General features: G+C 54.4%; 1 protein-coding gene across 1 annotated transcript in view; it reads right to left on the minus strand.

Moving 5' to 3' along the window:
• The window catches only part of COL4A2 (collagen type IV alpha 2 chain), a 156,894-nt gene that overhangs the window by 34,971 nt on the left and 99,895 nt on the right, over positions 1 to 22,028 (minus strand). Inside the window, exons 5-18 of the mRNA XM_018056363.1 lie at positions 18,299 to 18,433; positions 18,168 to 18,212; positions 15,806 to 15,922; positions 14,264 to 14,335; positions 13,890 to 13,925; positions 13,724 to 13,786; positions 11,969 to 12,004; positions 9,510 to 9,551; positions 8,582 to 8,680; positions 5,984 to 6,019; positions 5,376 to 5,426; positions 4,268 to 4,312; positions 2,239 to 2,292; positions 1,472 to 1,538 (exon numbers count right to left, since the gene is read on the minus strand). Coding sequence (XP_017911852.1) covers positions 1,472 to 1,538; positions 2,239 to 2,292; positions 4,268 to 4,312; positions 5,376 to 5,426; positions 5,984 to 6,019; positions 8,582 to 8,680; positions 9,510 to 9,551; positions 11,969 to 12,004; positions 13,724 to 13,786; positions 13,890 to 13,925; positions 14,264 to 14,335; positions 15,806 to 15,922; positions 18,168 to 18,212; positions 18,299 to 18,433 — 898 coding nt within the window. The remainder of the gene's footprint in view (positions 1 to 1,471; positions 1,539 to 2,238; positions 2,293 to 4,267; positions 4,313 to 5,375; positions 5,427 to 5,983; positions 6,020 to 8,581; positions 8,681 to 9,509; positions 9,552 to 11,968; positions 12,005 to 13,723; positions 13,787 to 13,889; positions 13,926 to 14,263; positions 14,336 to 15,805; positions 15,923 to 18,167; positions 18,213 to 18,298; positions 18,434 to 22,028) is intronic.

A 22,028-nucleotide genomic window follows, 5' to 3' on the forward strand; every position in this document is an offset into this window, starting at 1 on the left:
ACTTCGAGGGACCACGGAGAATGAAAATAATAGTGGGCAGCATTTCTGAGCTCGTGAGTGTGCCGGCTCAGTGCCACACGCTTGACCGACACTTGAGTCCCGCAGAGGTGCGCCTGGGCAGCAGCGCAGCCGCCGAGTCAGAGGGCAGAGCGCCCGGCTCCAGAGGCGACCTGACAGCTGGCACAGGCGGGGGACGGCGGCGGAGGGTCAGGGCAGGGCGTCCAGGCGCAGGGGAGGGCGGAGGAGGGGCAGGGGAGGGCGTCCAGGCGCAGGGGAGGGCGGAGGAGGGTCAGGGAAGGGCGTCCAGGTGCAGGGGAGGGCGGAGGAGGGTCAGGGAAGGGCGTCCAGGAGCAGGGGAGGGCGGAGGAGGGTCAGGGAAGGGCGTCCAGGCGCAGGGGAGGGCGGAGGAGGGTCAGGGAAGGGCGTCCAGGCGCAGGGGAGGGCGGAGGAGGGTCAGGGAAGGGGTCCAGGACAGGGAGGGCGGAGGAGGGTCAGGGAAGGACGGAGGAGGGTCAGGGAAGGGCGTCCAGGAGCAGAGGAGGGCGGAGGAGGGTCAGGGAAGGGCGTCTAGGAGCAGAGGAGGGCGGAGGAGGGTCAGGGAAGGACGGAGGAGGGTCAGGGAAGGACGGAGGAGGGTCAGGGAAGGGCGTCCAGGAGCAGAGGAGGGCGGAGGAGGGTCAGGGAAGGGCGTCCAGGCGCAGGGGAGGGCGGAGGAGGGTCAGGGAAGGGCGTCCAGGCGCAGGGGAGGGCGGAGGAGGGTCAGGGAAGGGCGTCCAGGAGCAGAGGAGGGCGGAGGAGGGTCAGGGAAGGGCGTCCAGGAGCAGGGGAGGGCGGAGGAGGGTCAGGGAAGGGCGTCCAGGCGCAGGGGAGGGCGGAGGAGGGTCAGGGAAGGGCGTCCAGGCGCAGGGGAGGGCGGAGGAGGGTCAGGGAAGGGCGTCCAGGCGCAGGGGAGGGCGGAGGAGGGTCAGGGAAGGACGGAGGAGGGTCAGGGAAGGGCGTCCAGGAGCAGAGGAGGGCGGAGGAGGGTCAGGGAAGGGCGTCCAGGCGCAGAGGAGGGCGGAGGAGGGTCAGGGAAGGACATCCCGGGGGCACATCAGCCAGACAGAAGGCTCAGAGCGGCCACACCCAGAGCTGGAGTAGAAACCAGGGAAGGTGCTGGGCAGTGCCCATGGAGGTCCGGCGGGCACCAGGCCGGGCTTCTGCGGCGCCGCTGTGGGTGGCAGGGCCAGAGCCCATACGAGATAGGCCGGAACAAAAGCCTTTCCCAGAGGAGGAAAGCAGGGGGCGCTCCGTGACACCCCTCTTATCCCACAGGGAGGGAGCGTTCACGGGACAGGTTCTCCGAGGTTAAGGGCTGAACAGCATTTCCCTTGTTTTGCTTAGAAAGTCTTTCCCCCGAGCTCACGGCTCTGGGTCCACAGCAGACAACAAAGCCCGCGGGATGTGAGCGTGAAGAATGAACGGCACAGACCTTTGGCCACGGAAGGGTGCGGGGAGTAGGCCGGGAGGCCGGGGGGGCCTGGGTCGCCCATTTCTCCCTGGAGAAGGAAGACAGGGAAACAAGAGACGGTGAGCTGGCCTCTTGGAGCTCTGCACCTGAAGGCTGCGTCCAGATCCGAGAGGACGACGAGCCGGGCGGAGGCTGCCGCCCACACTCCACGCCCGCGCTGGTCAGTCCAGCCTCCCGGCTGCCAGCCGGACACGCCGGCAGAGGACGGAGCGGGCAGGGGTCCCTCTTACCCTGAGACCCCTGCCAGACACCAGGAGTGTCCAGGGGACCGCCTGCCTCCGGGCAGACTCCTCTGCATTGACGGCACCACTGGATCGCCCGTGAAGGTGAGCTGGGGGTGTGTGCCCACACCCGATCTAATACCATCTGGATGGTGAGACCCAGACTCCACGAGCTGCCTAGACATCTCTGAGCCTCGCCCGCCCCAGAAGGCCTGGCTGTGAGCCCTCTGTCCTCATCGGTGGTGTCCCGCCTGGTGGGGTATGCCCCCCACCTTGCTAGGTCCTCTGATAGCTGGAGCAGCTGCACCCTGAGTCCTCAACTCCCCCTGCCTGCCCATGGAATTATTCATGGGAACCAGGGGCCCCCACCCGCTTGTTACTACAGTTCCGCCTCTCTCAGCCCCCTCCCTGCTTCTCCGATGAGGGTGGACAGGAGGTGATCAGACCACCACCCGGAGGAAGGAAGTGAAAGCTGCCCCCCACCCTACAGAGGAGACCTGAGCCCACCTTGGGTCCTGGCAATCCGTCAGGGCCTTGGTACCCGTCCAGTCCTCTGCTTCCCTGCAGGAAAGATGCTTGGTGCTTATTTTATCTCTAAAATATAAAGGTGTGACCACAGTATATTGTATCTAACAAAATCAACTGTCCCTGGGATTCTCCAGGCAAGAACACTGGAGTCTGTAGCCATTCCCTGTCTCCAGGGGATCTTCCAGACCCAGGGATCGAAACTGGGTCTCCTGCACTGCAGGCAGATTCTTCACCACCTGAGCCACCAGTGGAGTCCAGGAAAATCAACAATAGTCGGTTAGAATCACCTTCCACCCACTTGGCACTCAATTTTCCCTTAGTTTAGTTTCAAACGTGTCTTTTTAAAGTTGCTCTGTTTGAATCAGGATTCAATAAAAGTCTAACTATGGCATTCGGCTGGGAGGTCTCAGCTTGCTTGCTTCTCCTCCTTTCTCTCTTTTTAGTTCCTTCTCCTGTGGCTGTTGAGGAGACCAGGGTCATTTGGTGTGAACACCCTACATGGTGGACCTGGTCCACTCCATCCTTGTGGAGCTGGGCCCCCGACGGTCTCTGGACCGCTAGTGGTTGTTAGGTCTTGGGCATCCTTAGGCTCAGGTTCGTCTTTTGAGTCAGATGTGTTTCTTGGAGGGTCCTGAGTCCTTCCTGCTGAGTCACACACACCAACTGCCCTGATGTTTGACTTCAAGACTGACCAGTGGGGGTAGAGTGTTGGCAACTTGACCCACCTATCAAAACCAGCTCCCAAGGCGGGTTCTGAAAATTTTTAGTTAATTCCAACTAGAAGCATGAAGCCTCTTCATTTAGAAGCTTTTGCTCTTGACTTAAAAAATCTCTAATTGTAATGATCACATTTTAATTCCCTTGAATACTTATTGAAAGGCAAGGGTTACCCTTATGGGCTGCATTGTATCTGGATAGGTATTTAAAGCTTAAAAAAAAAAATCCAGAAATTTATTCCTTCTTGCAAAAGAATATATATGCTAAGGCTCTGTAAAATCAGAATGCCAATGGGATAAAAATGTGCGTTATTTGATTACCTTACAGGATATTTTGAAATCCAGGCACATGCATGCTGAAAGTTACTTTGTTTAGAATGAACCAAGATTGGCTTAATTCGGTGTTTCATGCTGGGCCTCTGGTTTAGGCAGACTCTGTTTCATACTAAGTGAAGACTGGAAAGAGAAGGCAAAGTTCCCTGATATTAAAAGTGACCTCCTGCCTAGAGGAGGAGGTCATGACACGGCCCAGAGGCTGGATGGAGCCTGGAGGGACCGTGGCGTCGGTGACCAGGCATGCTGACCGAGCCGTGTCCAGCGAGACACAGCCAGCCGCTCAAACGATGCTGCCCGCGTGGACGTGGAACTCCCGAGGAGTGCTGGGTGGAAGACACTCGTGGAGAGTAGCGCAGGGCCTCAGTGAAGACAGCGAACGGTGAAAACAAAGGAATCGTCACTATAAAGACCTATTTATACGTCTTCTCTCTCATAAGATCCGGCATTCCGACAGCCCTACGCCTGATCCGGGTTCCCGAGGCATTCCTCACCAAACATTTGCTTCCTACAAAGGGGACCAAAAATCTGTCCGTGGAACCCGGTGTAAAGACAACAGACTGGGTCGTCCCTGAAGACCCAGTGTCAAAACGTGAGCGATCAGTAGATGAAGGACGCGGGTGGACTGTCGGCCGCCATGTCAGCCACCTTCGTACAGGACGCTGGTGACGACACAGGAAGGGCCAGACTGGAGGCCCCGGGGGCTGTGGCCAGCAGGGGGAGGGGCAGGCGGTGGGCGGCCTGGGGCGGGAGGGCCCCCGTGCTGGCCTGCCAAACGACAGAAAATGCGAGCAAGCGCCGCGCTTCAAGGGTGACCGGGGAGGCATCGTTTCTGCAGCTGCAAATGTGGGAACTTTTAAGGGGGGGCGTTTTTTTTCTGGGATGCCCCCGTCTTCACATGTGACCTCTGTGAGGTGTCTCAGGCCTGGACTAGGTCACATTTTACGCCTCAAACTTACTTTCTGTCCCAGCAAGCCCTTCTCACCGTCGAAGCCGGGGGCACCCTGGATTGAAGAGAAAACAGAAGCGGTGATAGCTGAGGACACACATCGACCTTTCCTGAGCACGGTCACGGCACCTGCCTGGGCTAAGCAAGTAAATGCTTTGCTATGACAACACTGACACCATCTAAGCTTCCTTCTCCTTCCTGGAGGAGAGGCATCATTTTAGCGACACTTTCACCTAATGCGTCCTGGCTATGACTTAGAGAAACGTGGAGAAACCCATAAAAACAGCACAGTCAAAACAGCACAGCCATAAAGCGCCCCACACCCTCGTGCTCTTAGAGTCTTCGTTCTGATTTTTGGAGACTGACACTTGGGGTGGCTGTGGCCCGTCGCCCCAAGGTCAGTCTTTTTTCCTAGCCTCTGTCTTTGCCCACCGTTTCAGCTCACTGTTGGCTGGACCTGGCTAGCTGACTGAGCTCGGGCCGGTGGAGGGCGGTGTGCCCTCGGGCCAGGAGCGACAGGGGGCAGAGCTTCCTTGAGAGACTCCCCTCCACCCGGGACATTTTTCTTGGACTCTCGGGGCAGCAAGAAATTGACTTTGTTGTTGGATACAGCCTCCGTTTGTGTTACCACAGAGTCATTCAGGCTAATACAAGCAGAAATGCGTCCGAGTTCCGTTCACGTCCCTCCTCTAAAGCGGGGAGCACGGTCTTAAAACCTCCAGTTACTGGGTGACAATGACGTGTCGGTCAACGCAGGCTCAGGGTCGTAGCCGACAGCCCACGGAGGGGCAGGGCCCTGACAGCGAGCGTCGGGGATCAGGGGTGTGGGGCAAACCTCTGTACTTTCAGGTCAGTGCTGCTGTGAACCGAGGGCTGGGGGCTCCAGGGGTACAGACTGTGACGCTACAACCGGCCTCAAGGGCACACCACACAGCGGCAACAGAGCCAGGCTCTTAGAACAACCATGCCGAGCAGGGCCTTTGGGGACCGCGAGTCAGCGTACGGTGGGTCTGCAACACATGCTGCTGTGCGTCAGCTGTACTCCGACAAGAAGTGAAAGGAAAATAAAGCCTTTTTAAACGCCGGACGGTGCAAAGCACACACAGGCGCAGCTTTACCCGTGGTCCCGAGAAGCCCATGACGCCTTCTTCTCCCTTCAAGGAGACGCCCTAGGAGAGAACAGAGAGACCACCCTTCACGGTCTGCCTGCTTTGGGGGCTCATTCTTAGTGTCCCCTGCTGCGGCCAGCCTGCCTCTGCCTCTCCAGCTCCACGCAGGATGGGCTCCTAGGACATCTGCAGTCAGCTGGGATGGTCATCCGCCCAGCATATCACCGGTCATTGTCCCCTGGTAAGGGGCAACGGGGAGGACTGGGGATTTGGGGGCAGGCGGGACCCGGATCAGGGAAGGCAGAGCGGTGACCCTGGCCAGGAAGCCGCCACCGAGCCTGCCCGGCCCTTCCCTCCAGGGCAGTGCTCTTCTGAGCGGTTTGGGCTCATTTATGAACTTCAGAAGAGGGAGATCAGCCGGTGCTGACTCTGCAGAAAGAGGGCATCCTGACACTGTTTTCTGAAAAACCGTGAGAAACGGTCACCCTTTCCTGCTGCAGACGAGTGGTCTGGAGACCAGGGCTGTAGGTTGTTAGACCCCGGACAGTCTGACATTGCAAGGGGGCCCCTGAGGATGCGGGAACCACGAGAAGAAGCATCTTTATTCCTTGGCTTACCATTCTCCCGGGTTCTCCCTCGCTTCCTTTTTCACCCTGTGAAGATACGAAAGACGAGAAATGCTCATTAATTCACGAATACTATTTAAAATGGATCAGGATTTATGACATAAGGTGCAAAGTATTTTATACAACTGCAAACAATGACTATAAACGGATTGTAATGAACGACTCCCTAAACCTTGCGGCTTCAAAATTCAAGGGGGAAAATGTGCTATTTCTCTTGGATTTTCACAGTATAGACGCAATTGTGTGTTATTCTGATATGACCGCAAGGCTGTCTCTTTTCTGCCTGTGAGTTTCCCTCAGGGCCCACAGTGCAGGGGCACATGCTGGGGGACAGCCCCAGTGATAAGAGAGAGGCTGTCATTTGATAATGAAATAGCGAAACATCGTTCAGGTGAAAGAGGATAAGGCGGTGGGGGGCGGGGCGGAACCCTCTGAGGACGAGGCTCATCAGGAGCGAGTTAAGGTCCTGAGCGAGAGTGGCTTTGGAAAGCAACGTCAGCTTTATTTCTTTCAAAATAATCTTCTGTCTTTGGTTTTGGCTGCTCGGGGTCTCCACGGCTGCACGGCCTTCTCTCCAGCCGCGGCGCGCAGGGCCCTCTCTCTGGCGGCCGCAGGGGGCCTTCTCTCCGACCGCGGCGCGAGCGGGCTTCTCACTGCAGCGGCTTCTGTTGCTGAGCACGGGCTCCAGGGCGCGTGGGCTTCAGCAGCCGCAGCTCCCGGGCCCTAAAGCCCAGGCTCAACGGTTGTGGCGCGCGGGCTTAGCTGCTCCGAGCCACGTGGGGTCTCCCCCACCAGGGATCGAACCCGTGTCTCCTGCGTTGGCAGGTGGTTCCTTTACGACTGAGGCACCAGGGAAGCCCGTGATGTCATTTACATGATCAATTTCCCCCATTTCTCGTAGTCTAAAATGGGGACGGAAATGCAGCGATGGGTCCATTCAGCCATCAGTCCTAGAGCAGCTCCCAGGATCCCGCAGTCCCAGACTTCCCGGGCAGGCTGGCCGGGCCCAGCCCTGGGACCTGTTCCCTCTGCAGTTCAGTCCAGTTCAGTCGCTCAGTCGTGTCCGACTCTTTGAGACCCCATGGGCTGCAGCATGCCAGGCCTCCCTGTCCATCACCATCTCCCAGAGTTTACTCAAACTCATGTCTATCCAGTTGGTGAGACCATCCAACCATCTCATCCTCTGTTGCCCCCTTTTCCTCCTGCCCTCAATCTTTCCCAGTATCAGGGGTCTTTTCAAATGAGTCAGTTCTTCGCATCAGGTGGCCAAAATGTTGGTGTTTCAGCTTCAGCATCAGTCCTTCTGAATAGTCAGGACTGATTTCCTTTAGGATGGACTGGTTGGATCTCCTCGAAGTCCAGGGGACTCTCAAGAGTCTTCTCCAACACCACAGTTCAAAAGCATCAATTCTTCAGCACTCAGCTTTCTTTATATTCCAACTCTCACATCCATACATGACTACTGGAGAAACCATAGCTCTGACTAGGCGGACCTTTGTTGGCAAAGTACTGTCTCTGCTTGTTAGCATTCCCTCTTAGCTGCACAGAACAAGGAAATGCGATTCAGCCGCCCGATGATCTCATCAGGGTCGTGCCTGCTCCGGCCTCACTTCACCCCAGGCTCCTGTCCTGACACTGATGGTGGTCAGGTGCCCCCAGGAGCCAGAGTCCCTCCTGGGTCCACCCTGATGACCCTGGAGGCCCTGTCCTGCCTGGTGGTCCAGGGCTGTCCTGCTCACAACCCGGCTGGTACATGACCGTCCTCTCTGGGCTCGCAGCAGCCGCTGCCCAGGCTGCCTCTGTCAGCGGTCAAGTCGCTTGTAACACCGCAGCTGCACAGACTCATGTCCCCTGCGGTGGCGGGGGGGTGGTGGTCCACCCTGCCCTCTCCTGTCCGCCCCCGAGCATTCACACTCCATCTTGACAGATGCTTGAGAGACAGGGATTAGAGTCTACGTCTGGGATTTTTTACTTTGGCTCCCGTGACCTTTCATGGTGCGTCTCACCCCAGCCGCCACCTGCCGCCCTACGAGGTCAGCATCCTACCAGGTCAGTGCTTCGGTCTTTATTAAGCACAAATGAACCAGAAGGCTTAGGACGGGTGAACGGTCTGTTTGAGTGAATGAGTGATAGAGAAGGGTGTTAATTTTTATTTAGACTCCAAGAGGATGCTTTTAATCAAACAAAACATTAACAGAAACTACAAGAGTCAGAAGTCTGACTTTGACCCAGAAAGCCCACAGGGAGCTCCATGCCAGCAAAACGCAGGCCTTCTTTTGCTCGCACGGCCCCGCATCCTGGCAGTGAGCTGTGCTTCGACCACTGGCTACGTCTCCCCTAGAGACTGAACACGGAGCCGAGGTTCTTAAATGGATCCTCGTGTTGGTCCTGATTCATCATGATTACGAGCAGTGATACTGAGACGCCTGTGAGTGTGCTCAGCGCTTTCAAATGCGTAATTTGCTAATTCGGTGGGGAGGGCATTTCCACTCTGAATGTGACTGAATAAGACCAAAGAAAGCCACACCTTTTTCCCCTCCTCCTGTCGGTTCAGATGGGAACACGGCCATCTTGCCGCAGCCCCTTTACCTTATACTGCTCTGGGAGAAGCTCGTATCCCGGCGTGGGCTTCTCGACGTAACCGTTGTCTGGTGGAATCCCGCCGGGTCCCTGCAGCCCCATGTCTCCCTGTGAATGGTTTAGCAAAGCAATTGTCTTTAGATCGAAGGACACGATCGAGGCTGAATAAAAGCACAATCCCACCGCATACTGCTGCTTCTGTCTTTGCGTATTACTTATCACACGTACATCAATTTTAATAGTGTTACAATCATAAGATAAAAGTCGTATATAAGCCTGGATGGCAGCGGGGTTTAGGGGAGAATGGATACATGTATACGTATGGCTGAGTCCCTTTGCTGCCCACCTGAAATGACCACAACACTGCTAATCGGCTGTACCCCAATATGAAACATTTTTAAAGATGTAAAACATCATATAGAATAAAATGATAGTAAGGTAAAATTACTTGATTTCCACTTGCATTATTAATCTTTTAGAATTTAGGCATCTAAGCTGTTTAGCTTGGTCACAATTTGCGGTAGCATTGGCTTCAGTGGAATTATCTCCTTACGATGGATTTCTGTACAAGGAAGTTATTCGGTCTGTGCGCCAAATGCTTCGGTGGTTCTTGCTGCGCATTACGCTACTGCTTTCTAAGACTGGTACTCAAGACATAAATCGGAATGGGCGTCCCAGGCGTCACTAGACATAAAGAATCCACCTGCCACTGCAGGAGACGGAAGAGGTGCGAGTCAACCCCTGGGTCTGGAAGAGCCCCGTCTTACAGATCCTAACCACCGCTGGAGCCTGCCTGGCCACCTGACACTTCACAATGGCTGTTCCCTTTCACATGGGGTGTTTGCAGAGCACCTCAAGATAACAGCGCAAAACGAAGCATAAAACATTAGGACGAGCTGCCAGTGTTTCCTAACTCAGTCCAGCAAGTTTCCTTTACCTTTTCGCCTTTTTCTCCATAAAAACCAAGTCCTCGGTTGCCCTGAAAGACAGATGGCTTCTGTAAGTTCAAAGTCAACGATCGCAGTGAAATAAAATTATTTTTTTTAGAAAAAGAAACCTAATACGTATGTATCTGCAACATCACTGGACAACTATCCTTCCTAATATTCTGGCTTCAGCTCCCAGGAACGAATTAACACAGGAGGAAAAGAAATGTCTTTTCTTTTTCTATTTCCGTATATAAACGGTGGAATGAAAGTCTGAGTCCAGATACCACGTAAAATGAACAGGAGCAAATCGTGACGCTGTACCAGTTGCAGAAAGTGGCCCCTCATGTTGTGCTCTGAGCGTTCACTAACACGAAACCTTAAGTCACAAAAATTTTGGGTTCATAAAAACGATATACTAGTGTTTTAATAAAGCTCTGCTTTTAAAGAATTTGTATTTTGTACTTTGAGCAGAACCTGAAAAGCAGTGGGCTAAGAGTTGCTTGTCACCCCTGCGGACACGTTGCCACTTGCTCATATCGCCTGTGTATTTTACTGCTTAATCCTGATGACCAAGAAGCTGACTGTTAGTGATTCCCTCCTTGCGGCCCCGGGCTTCGACAGTCCAGGGCCCCTGCTAACTGACTGCTACCTCTCCCGCAGTCCCCTGGACTCCGTGGTGAGTCTGGACATCACCGATGGGGAGAGTGTCATCTCCTCAGGCCCAAGCCTCACGGCGAACAGGTGATGGAGCTCAGGTCAGATCCCAGGTCTTCCGACTCTACAGGTCGGGGTCTCAGAGTGTCTCCTTGGGTTCTGGCCCCTCTGGGCTCGGAGCACAGCCGTTTCCTGCCTGGGCTCCCAGTCTGAGGACCGTGATTCATACTCTCCTCTGCCTCAGGCTTTCTCATTTTGGTAAAATAATCCTAAATGTCACAGAAAGATGTCCTAATTCTCTTAATGATGGTGTTCTTTGGGTTTAGCCAAACTTTTCATCACCCTTCCTGCTTCAGAGGCAGACCGGGAAGGCGCCCTGGCGAGTATTTGACAGTTTAACGACAGGAGCATCCATGCGTGCGTGGGAGGGCTGACCGCCCGCCAGGTGGGCCGCGGGACAAACCACGCACAGCTCAGGAAGGCCCGTGTCCTCTGACTGCCCACGGCTCTGCTGCCTTCCCGGGGCTCCTGTCCCCGCCGAGACGTGGGGTCCTGTGGGGCCCACCTGATCTCCACACCGCACAGCCCCCTGCCTCTGATGCTGAGTTTCCACAAACAGAAACAAAGCCTTTCATTAATTTTTGCTTTCTCTTTGCTTCCTTCCCACCTGGCTGGGGAGCTGAAATCAAAGCACAGAGACGCAGCCAGGCGAGATGAGAATGAGATCTGCTTGGGACCCCGACATCCCCCTGCCTCTCGAGCCGGTGTCCAGGGCACCAGGAAGTGACCTGCTGGAGGGCTGGGGCTGTTTGTGTTGAAGCCAAGTGGGGATCTGAGGCGACCCCGGGGCTCCCCGCCTCGTCCTACATCCGTGTCTCTTGGCTCTGGGCCGTTCCCAGCCCGCCCTGGGCGGACGGACGGCGGGGAGCCGGGTGAGGGGGGCGGGTGGGCAGAAGCCTTAACGAGCTCCAGCCGCAGCCGGAAGCTGAGTCAGAGATGATGGGAGCTGGGGTTGGGGTGGTGACAGCTGAGGTCCCCGGGCGGCAGGGAGATGGGGTTTCTGCAGGGTAGGCCTGGGAATGGGCGGGCCAGGGAAACATCCTTGGCTTTACGCAGGCCACAGAGTGGTTCTGAAATGTTCCTAACGGTAGCCCAGTATTTCTGACTCATGTTGGGATTTGACCAAATACATCCCTCACCAGCCTCCTACGGCTTGTCCTGGACATTTGTTTAACTTTCCCAGGTCACATTCAACCCGAATTCTGCCCACGTTCCTAACAAGCCACCGACTTTGCGGTGCTCCAGCCCACTGAATCGTCTTTCTCTGATGGCAAGAGGACAGTGTTGGGCCGGAGCCTGGCTTGAAGCTCCCTGAATACACCCCCAGAGGCTGACAGCACGCTCTGGGAGGGCCCACCTGCACCCAGGTAGGAAGAAGGCCATCGGCTCCCCGCACAACTCCAGCTCTGTCTTGTCCTGTCCCGTGAGAGGGCACGCAGTGGGTGAGCAGGGGTTGTCCCCGACGTGCTCTACATTTCTGACCACACATTCACCAGCTGGACTTTCATGCGGCCACAGGAGTGCTGTGTGGTTTGCAGACAAGAAGTCATTCCACGCATCCACTTACTTAATGGCTTCATGCATGGATTTACTCTTGGAGTTTAGAGGCTTGCCTTATAACTCTACATACAGTCCTCCTCATGAGACAAACGATGTACTTGTCAGCCAGGTAGTTCCACGGTCAAGAAGCGACGCAGCAGCATGCGAGGCCCCGGTTCCCTCCCCCTCACCCACCGCGCCCCCAGTAACTTACTGGCTGTCCTTTGGGTCCAGGGGGTCCAGGTGGTCCCTGCACAAACACAAAGAAATCTCTCAGCTGTTTTCTTTATCCCAGGACCCAGATGACATCTGCTCGGGAGCCCTGGGAAAGCTGTCCGCTGTGTGTTTGGCACACCGGGGAGGATGTGAAGAGCCTTCCGGCGCACTCATCTCGGCAGGGATGCGGGGCTGGAGGGCGGAGGACGGGGGGTCGGGCCCGGTTCTCAGGGTCCGCTGGCTGCCCGGGCACAGCTGCTCCTGGTTTGCTTTTCTGAGCTCAGGCTTTTGACCTGACCCGGGTCCTGCTCATGCTGGCCCTGCTCCCTCCACGAGGCCCCGGGCCCGTTCCTCCAGAGACGGCCCCTGCTGGCCTCCAGTGCGTCCCTACTTCGCGCTGCTGGGCCGGCAGGCAAGGACACACAGAGTTAATCTGCGTCCGGCCCCTCGGCGGGGCTGGGAATCTGCCTGCCAGGATCACCTCGCGCTCCTGCAGAGCAGTGCCCGCCAACGCCACACTGAGGGTGAGAGCGTGACACGTGCTTTAGAAGAGCCAGGCGTGGTGACACAGAACAGGCGGAGGGGCAGGGGGCCGTGGGAGGCCTCAGTGGTTCGTGTGAAGACCTGGAGGCTGGCACCTCGGCTCGGGGAGGCGGGGAGCACCCTGCTGTTTATTTCCCGGAACTGTGTGAGTAAAGCAGGGGACCCCCGACCCCGACCCCATGGCCTGCGTTCTGTAAACGGGTGGCTGCTTGTGTACAAGGGCTGAGAGCATCTCGAAACACGAGCCCGTCTCCTTCCCTTCAGCCAAATCTCACGGCCGGAGGGCTGCTGGGGAAAAAGACCAGCACGGCCCCGGAGAACTGTGCTTCGTAGAGGCGTGACCGATTGTTGCAATTATTATCAGTGGTCTGAGGGAAGCGACGAGCACTCCCACCCCCGGCTGCTGGTGTGACGGACCTGCCCTCAGACACACACGCGTCCGCTGCCTCTCTGCATCGGCCGAGACGCGGGTCCCACGACCCCGTCCACGGCCGCCTCAATCTCGGGGCGTGGTGTTCTGTGAGAAGGACTCGCTCCCCTGCGGCCACAAGCTCTCCCTGAGTAAGTTAAGGCCTGTTTGTCTTATTAATAAAAAACGTGGATAGGAGAGAGTTGGGCACTTTGCAGGAGCCCGTTCACCTCCCGGCCCCTGTGCAGCGGGAAGGATCCAAGGCGGCCAGGCCTGGGGCTCTCCCTCCTCGGGCAGGCCCTCCTCCAGCCAGGGGTTTGGCTGCCAGGCCTCGCTCCTGCTTAGACAAGCAGGAGGAGGGGACACCTGTAGACCGCCACTCAGCTGGGGCCCGAGGGTCACTGGGTTAACTGATGTCCAGTATCTCACCTGTCATGGTGGCTGTGCCCAGGTGCGTTACCCCCGCTCTGAGGCCTCACCAGCAGAGCCCATTCCCTCCTTATGGACCTGCAGGACACTGGTCTGCTTTGCTCGGGATGACGAGCCCCTGTCAGCTGGTCAGCTGTGGGGCTGGGAGAGCGTGTGCCTGACTGGAAGGGCTCCAGGTCGAAATCTGACCTAGCTGGCGTTGAGTCTTCACTCTCAACCTTGATGGCGGCAGCGGGGACAAGGGACGGCCTGGGTGGTCTTGGCAACCACGTGCGTCAGGCACGCTGTGAGGCCTCCACCAGCGTCCACGCAGCCTGCATCTCAGAGGATGTTCTAAACCCGCAAGGGCGAGCACGTGAGCCTGGAACTTACCGGTCTTCCTGGGGCTCCAACCGGACCCATCTGTCCCACGGGCCCAGGGCGGCCGGGAGGCCCCTGCAGACAGGCAACGGGGAAGGCGGTTAGGGAGGCAGGAGGGGTGGAGCCCAGAGCCCTTCAGGTCCCGCCAGGTCTCTTCTCTAACAAAAGCAATGCTTACCTGCAAGCCGACCAGTCCGGGCTCTCCAGGTTCCCCCTAATTGAGAAGAAAGAGTTTCAAGAGTTTCCGCTTTCAAGAATCTGTGGACTTAGCTGCATTTTACTTCAGTGTTGGAAATAAGCATATAGAACACACCCACTGTCTAAGGACTCGGTGATGTTAATTTCGTAGACAGCTGTGCTGTCGTGAGTATAGGAGGGCGGCCCGCAGTTAGTGTGAGACGGCCGACAGCCTGGAGGCCAGTGAGAGGGCCTTGCAATCAGTGGAGATTCTGGCTCGTGGACACTGTGCGTCCCCCCCGCTCGATTCAGAGGTCACTCTTCCTGGGGTAGTGTACACGGGGGCTTGGTCATGCCCCGTCTCTGCAGACTTACCCTGTATTTGTCGCGGTCCTCTGAGGACAGAGCGTAGGGCTCGCCTTTCTGCCCTTTCGGTCCTTGGGGCCCCTAAACGCGCGCATGCGGCATAGAGAGAAAAACACAAACGGTCTTCAGCGCAGTGACATGCTTGGAGCCTGCCTCCTTTCCTGGGCGACGCCCAGCTGTTCTATAGGCAAACGAGACTATTCTGAACATCCAACTCTACCTTAACTGCGAGGTGAGACTTTTACCTTCATATTTACCCAACAGCATCTTTCTTAAAGTTAAAAGAGAAATATTTGATAGGATTTGATTTGCAGAAACCCAAGTAGAGGTTCAGCAAACGAATACTTTCCTCTCCCAAACTGTCCCTTCTCTTTGTAATAATCTATTCTGTGTCTTCTTTGCGTTCGCATGCTAAAATATCGACACATACACTCCGCAGTACTGTTTGCGGGAGAGATTCTGGGTCATCCGTTAAAAACGGGATTGTGTCAAGTATATTGCATTGGCCAAAAAGGTGGTTTGGGCTTTCCGTGACATCTGAATGAACTTCTTGGCTGGCCCAGGTACATGGTATGATACACAGGCACATAAGCACACAGGCCTTTTAATATCTACATATAAAACCTGTATTTTAAAGTGATGGATATATTCATTGATGACGAAAGCTATGATATCAGAATAGAGCAGAGTGTAGCTTACTGATAAGTTGAATCACATGAAAAAAAAAAACAGCTGGCAAATGGGGAGCTGGAGGGCAGAGGTGTGAAGACAAGCAGAAATCATCAGCTTCAGGGAAATGCAATGAAGATCGTTACTGCTGCCCTTCCCTGACCTTAAAATGCTTTTTAAGTAAAAAGTTTTGCCAGAAAGTGTTAGTTTAACCCTGAATTTGGAATATATTGCTATAAGGTAACAACATATTATCAAAAAAGATTGTTTGCACAGACCCTAAAAAATAAATGAGGTCATGACATAGATCATTATATGAAAGTTCTTCCATTAAGAAAAGTAAAGTCTACCTTGTATATCCTGGAGAACAAAACTGTTTTTTCATGTCACAAAGGATATTAGAATCTAATAAAATGATGACTAATAGAGAAGTCTGTTCAAAGTTTAAGCTTTTTAAAATTTTAGTTCCACGATTCCACTATTATTCTTGCTATTTGAATGGGAGGAAGTGATGGTATGCTTGGGAGACAAACTCATTACCTTCTATTTAACACACAAAGGACAAAGGGGAAATGGAGCTCTCCGAGTCCAACCCGCCTAGATGTTGTCAAGAAACCTCAGCAGCGGAAGCGTGCTTCATCCTGACTGCTAACCGAGGGTGGGCAGCCACCGTTTCTGGGGTGGAAAGGTGGTCTCGGCACATGCTTGCTTCCCCCACCCCCAACAGGCAGGAAGCAGCCCGCCCTCCTGAGAGACCTTCCCTAAGGCAGTTTCTCAAGGGGGTCCTCGGTGGGCCCTCCGAAAGCAAGATCTTTCCTGCATTTCCACCACCCTGACTTTGAAGCCAACCAGTGGAGCAGGCTGAGTGCTGCTAGTACTCACGCGGGGCCCGAGGAAGCCACCGGGGCCCGGGGGTCCTGCGTAGCCCGAGTCGCCCATGGTCCCGTTGCAGCCATCATACCCTGGAGGTCCTCTGGGTCCGCCTTGCCCGGGATGGCCCTGGAAATAGACAAGCCATTGAGCTTGGGGCTTAGGTTTAATGTAACTGGGATGAGGCTGCTTCAACCTTCTCAGAAGAGATGTCTCTGAGCTCCTCATCTTCTCCTGAATTATCAGTTTGCTCTTGGCCTTCCTGACTCTCCTAAACTGGATCTGAGACATTTGAAATTGCACGCCAACCTGATCTTAATTTTGAGCTTGTCCTTCAAAGAAAAATTTCAATTCTATTGAGCTAAATGTCCATCTTGTGTTCAACATCCAAGCAGGTCTATTTCTGGATGATACAGCTCTTAGATTTTACTATACATCAACTTTGCTTATGACTTCTTTTTTAAAATTTATTTATTTTTAATTGAAGGATAATTGCTTTAAATATCGCGTTGGTTTTCTGCCATACATCAACATGAATCAGCCACAGGCATATATGTCCCCTCCCTCTGGAACGCCCCTCCCACCTCCCACCCCACCCCACCCTACCCCTCCAGGCTGTCTCCGAGCACCCGTGGGAGCTCTCTGAGAGAAGCACGGGAATGGACACATGACCACGTGTGAAACAGCCAGCCAGTGGGAACGTGCTGTAAATGATTCTAGGCAGCTAAAAGTACCGGCTCCCTCACGCCCTAGGTTCATTAGGTACTCAGATAGACCAGGGGCGCTCACATTAACTTGGTGTGAGCATCTCTCAGACTCCAGCATCGAGGAGGCCGAGTTTAGCAGCCCTGGCATTCCAGAGAAAATGACCAGGCATCTGTTTACCATGGTCACCCCTCCAGGTGGTGATCACTCCCTCCCTAGTTTGAGAAATATTTGCTTCTGACATTAAATGAGCATGAAATGGAAAAAAAACAATGGAAACATGACACCGATCAGTTACAGTACGTTTCCACAAGGCCACTCCATCTAAAGCTCAGCCTTCTGCTTCCAGGAGAGCACAGCAAGGGACAATCCCAAGGGGCCAAAAAAAGTAGGTTAAAAACGGGCAGTTTCATCGGAGGCAGCTGGTAAGAAAATGCTTTGGTTATTTGTTTAACCCTTGAAATCTGCAAATTCTTCAGCTCTGCCAATTTCTCAAGATTCTGACTCATGTGCAAGTTATTTCCTTAACCAGGCACAGCTGTGTGCTGTCACTGATGCGTCTGTTTGAGCCCCTCTCAGGGGACGCCAGGGATCATGGCCATGCGGGTCTCACGTCTTGGTGAGGGGGGGCTTCCTTTCCTTAGCTCTGCCTCCTGCTGCAAAAATCTCCTTGAGCATGGAGCTAAGGAAAAGCGGCAGTTCTCTGTGACTGCTGTCCACTCATACCCTTCCCCCTTTCTTCTGCAGTGTGGCAGCCTCGCTTGTGTAGCCTGGAGTGTGTGTGTGTGTGTGTGTGTGTGTGCATGCGTGTTTGAGCATGATGACAGATGACACATGTGGTGCACGTGTGTGCATGCGTGTTTGAGCATGACGACAGATGACACATGTGGTGCACGTGTGTGTGTGCGTGTATGGGCACGCTGACACGGCACAGACATTGGCATGAGCGTGAAGTTCTGGAGGCAGATGTCCTTAAACATCAGCTGCGGAGGGATGGAGCAGGTCTGAACGTGGGATAAACACATGTATCCCGGAGGCCGAGATGGGCAGGAAGCCGCCCCTGGGAAGTCTGCCCCTGGGCCCGAGGAGGAGGCTGTGAGTCAGGCTGCTCTGTTTATTTTCTTGTGCCACAAGAAGTAAAGTAAACTAGGTTAGAAAAACACATTTTATTGCATTCTGAGATTTTCTCATGGACAAAGCATGCCTTTCGTCTTCTCTGTACGGTTGCTACCAGGAATCTGAGCCTCTGCACAGACTACAGGGCAGTCCCTGCTCTGGGCAGGACGGCTTTCCACTCAGGTGGTTCTGGAGTTCAAACGCGGCGTGAGACTGGCTCCTTACGGCCGGCCGATGCCGCCTGCAGCTTGTTGCCAGTAACAAGGGGGCTCCCCTTTCGCCCTTGTCACCCCTGTGGCCTTGCGGTCCTGGGAATCCCAGTTTTAGCACAGTAGCCTCCATGCCAAGTCCAGAAGACCATGTGCAAATGAAGCAGCTTGTGCAAGAGATGACTGGGTTGCAGGGGAAAACGTTTTAAAGCGCACACATGGCCCCACAGGTGTGTTGTTACAGACAATTAAGGGGGACTCGTTAGACGTGTGTCTGGGCGTCATAAACAGGTGGTTTTGCATGTATATGGTGCTTTGAACTTTTAGTTTTATGGAGAACTTACGGGAATTCCGTCGGCACCAGGGAATCCCGAAACACCTCTTGGTCCCTGTAAAGAAGGCAAACAGACTTAAGGGAGGCCAGGACACCGCCCCCTGCACCCCTCGAGAGCAGCACCCACAGTTCCATACGCACCACGTCTCCCTTCGGGCCTGTGATGCCAGGGGCCCCCCTTTCGCCCTTGTCTCCTTTGCGGCCTTGCAGTCCTGGGAACCCCTGTAGCCCAGGGGGCCCGGTGTACCCCTGGGGGCCCACCGGTCCTGGCTGGCCCTGTGGGAACAACACCTGGTCAGTGTCCAGAATTCACAACCATGCGTGAACGTCTCCAATCATGCTGCTTTTGAAACTATACTTTTCATGCTTAAAAAGCTATACTCTTCAGAGAGCACTCTGTATAAATCACCATCTTCTTCCATGAGAGCCACTAAGTGATTCCTGGCTGAGAAAGTAACAGAGTTCAAATGGGGGAAATACTACATGTGAGACAAAAGTTATCCTCGAGTACTAAAGTGAAGTTATTGTGAAATGCTAATATTGGGTTGGCATGAAAGAATCAATTGACTTTAAAAAAAAAAAAAGTCCTTTCAGTATAAACGAAGGTGCCAGACAAATTCCTGAGAGCCTCTCTGCCTCATATAATGCACACAATAGGCATGGAGATGCAACTAGCACCCAGGTATCAACGCGACCCCCAGATGTTAAAGTGATTAGACAGTCTCTCATCCTGTGTACACACACACACACACACACACACACACACACACACAGAATGCACACATGAGTATGTGTGCGTGTACAGAGAAAAAATAAAAGTTTCTGAAATGCATAAAACGTACATCCAAACCATTGCTGCTGCTGTTCCATCACCAAATCGTGTCCAACTCTTTTCGCGACCTCATAGACTGTAGCCCACCAGGCTCCCCTGTCCATGGGATTTCCCAGGCAAGAATCCCTGGGGTGGATTGCCATTTCCTCCTCCTGGGGAACTTCCCGGCCCAGGGGTCAAACCCATGTCTCCCGAGTTGGCAGGCAGATTTTTTACCCCTGAGTCACCTGGGAAGCCCTTGCATATCCCTTAGGATGGCTATTATTTTAAAAAAAGGAAAGACGAAATTATGTGTTGGCAGGAATTTGGAGAAGCTGCTCTGTTGCAGGAAATGGAAACGGCGCAGCCGTTGGGGCAAACGGCACGGAGGCGCCTCAGAGACGGAGCTGAGAATCACCCGCGACCCAGCAGTCCCGCTTCTGCGACCACACTCAGAAGGGTGGGAAGCAGAGACCTGGACGGATCATGTCTGCACCCGCGTTCGTGGGAGCATTTTCCACAACTGTCAAAGGTGGAGGTGCCCATGGATGGATGAGGGTTAAGCACGACGCGGTCTGTCCAAACAACGGACTCTTCTTCACCTTAAAGGGGCAGGAAATTCTGACCCAGGCCACAGCACGGATGGACCCTGAGGACACATACTGAGTGAAATGAGCCCGCCACGCAGGGACAAACGCTGTCTGATTCCACTAACATGGGGTCCCTAGAGGAGTCACATTCGTAGAGATGGAAAGTCCCAGAGGGGTGACCGGGGGCTGGGGGAGGGGAGTGGGCAGTTAGGGTTTAATGGGGACAGACCCTCAGTTTGGAAAGGTGAAAGAGCTCTGGAGACAGTGGTGGTCATGACTGGATAAAACATTAATGCGCTTAAGGCCACGAGACTGGGCAAAAATGGTCAGGCCGGTACATCTTATGCTGTGTGCATTTTACCACAATCAAAACGGAAAGATTGAAAAGGGGTTCCAGCTCTCTTATTATTGGAACTAACTTATGCATCACAGTTCTATTTTAGAGAACATCCCAGGTTCGCCCAAACCGAAAAAAGTGACAAGACAAAACCAAACCCCAACAACTCTGACTTGATTTCTCAAAGGAAGGATTCTGCTGTTGCTTCATCCCACAGACCCTTTCTCTCCGGGCCTCATTCACTCTCGCATTTCAAATGCCCGTCTTGTCTTTAGATTGAGGGGGTACTGAGCCATTATTTCTAGACTTCTCTTTTATAGCCTGCAAAAAGCCTTTCTTGTATAAACTGTGCCGCTAAGGCATTTGTCTGTGCGGGCAGAAGTTTATAATCTGTCCTTAACACTGCACAGAGCTGGGGGGAAGCGAGCGGCTTCAGATGCAGCTGGCGGCGCGGCGTTCACACGGGACCGGGTCGGGGAGGAAGGGCGTGGGGGACCCTGCCTGCGACGGCCTCACCGCCCCCACGCTGCCCCACCCTGCAGGTGCCGGCCCGGGCGTGGGGGCGAGCGGGGAAGAGGCCTTTTGGGGTGGAGGATGCAGATGGAAACTAAGATGGAGTTTGGCAGCTGAGATGAGCCCTGAGGCTTGGGGCCCTGTGTCCTCAGATGACGGGGAGCCTGGGCGCCCCTCGTGGCTGGGTCAGCATTTCACAGATGGCGGGTTCTCTGCTCGCCCTGTACGCGGTGCAGAATCCAGCCAGCGCTCCCCTGGAGTAGCTTGACTGCAAGCATGGCGTGGAGCCGTGAAGCCGGCGTGCTTGAATGTCTGGAGAAGGTGAGACAGGCGTCAGGAGGACTGTGTGGCCAGCCGGGCCCTGGACACGTGGTGTCCCTGTCTGACACCCGGGGCTTCGGGACGCCACATCTGTCGGCGGTTTGGGGACACAAACGCTTTGACTCAGATTTTTATGGCTCTTCCTAAGCTATGCTTGTTTCTGTCTTGTTTGTGACCACAAGCCTCTAAGCCTGCAAGCCCCGTAACCCTCGGAGGCTACGGTTTGTCAGTGTTCTCAGGGAGCAGCCTTGGGGACCCACGGATCCTCCTCTGCACTGATATTTTTTTATGGTCCATAAACCACGTCTCTATCCGAGGATGACTGTCCGCACGAACCGTTAATGCAGATGGAGAACAGGCCTCTTATCGAGAAGCATCTGTCTCGCGCTTGTCAGCCGTTCCCGGCTCCCTTTGATGGGGGGACCAGCGGCATCACTTCTTACCCTTGGCTTCTCTGACGGGGAGTCTGGCTTTGGGAATAAAACTCCAGTCTACCCTTTTCTGGGACACGCTGTCACTTTGTTCTTTTTATTAAGGTGAAATTCCCAAACCACAAAAGTCTCCGCTGTAAAGCGGCTTCTGGCACATTCAGTGACCCCAGTCCATCACTTCTATCTCTTCCAAAAGACCTTCATCTCCCCCGAGAATCCACTCCCACCACCCCCATCCCCACGGCCGCCTCCAGCCTCTGGTACCCACCCTTCCGCTTTCAGTGTCTGCGGGATTTGCCCACTCTGGGTATTTCCCATCAGTGGAATCATACGTATGACACATGACCTTTCACGTCTGGCTTCTTAATACAAGGGTTTTGAGGTTCATCCACGCCACAGCTTCGGTCACCACTTCACGTTTATGGCTGAATAAGGTTCCATTGTGTGGATAAACTAGGTTGTTATGGACAAACGTGTGGACGTGCACCCCCAGCTCTCCTGAGTCCTGCGTTCCGTCCTTTAGGGTCTGTTACTTGGGAGTGGACCAGCTGTATCACGTGGTAACTCTAAAGGCTTAAGGAGCTGCCAGGCTGTAATCCCTGGCTCATTTTTCATTCTTACGAGCAATGTGTGAGGATCCTAAACTTCTCTACAATCCCGCCGTCAATTGTTATTTTCTATTTTTTTTTTTAAATAAAGCCTAGAGGGCGTGAACCAGTGTCATTCTGAAGAGGAATGGGGAAAGGCCAGGAAGAGCCTGGACGGGATCTGAATTATCCCTCAGCCTCCAGGATGGAACCCCAGGATGGTTCCAGCCCTTCACTGCACACCCTGCGAGGCTGGGGCTGAAAGGACGCTGTGTCAGGGT

The sequence above is a fragment of the Capra hircus genome, chromosome 12, assembly GCF_001704415.2.
Source record: "Capra hircus breed San Clemente chromosome 12, ASM170441v1, whole genome shotgun sequence".
NCBI lineage: Eukaryota > Metazoa > Chordata > Mammalia > Artiodactyla > Bovidae > Capra > Capra hircus.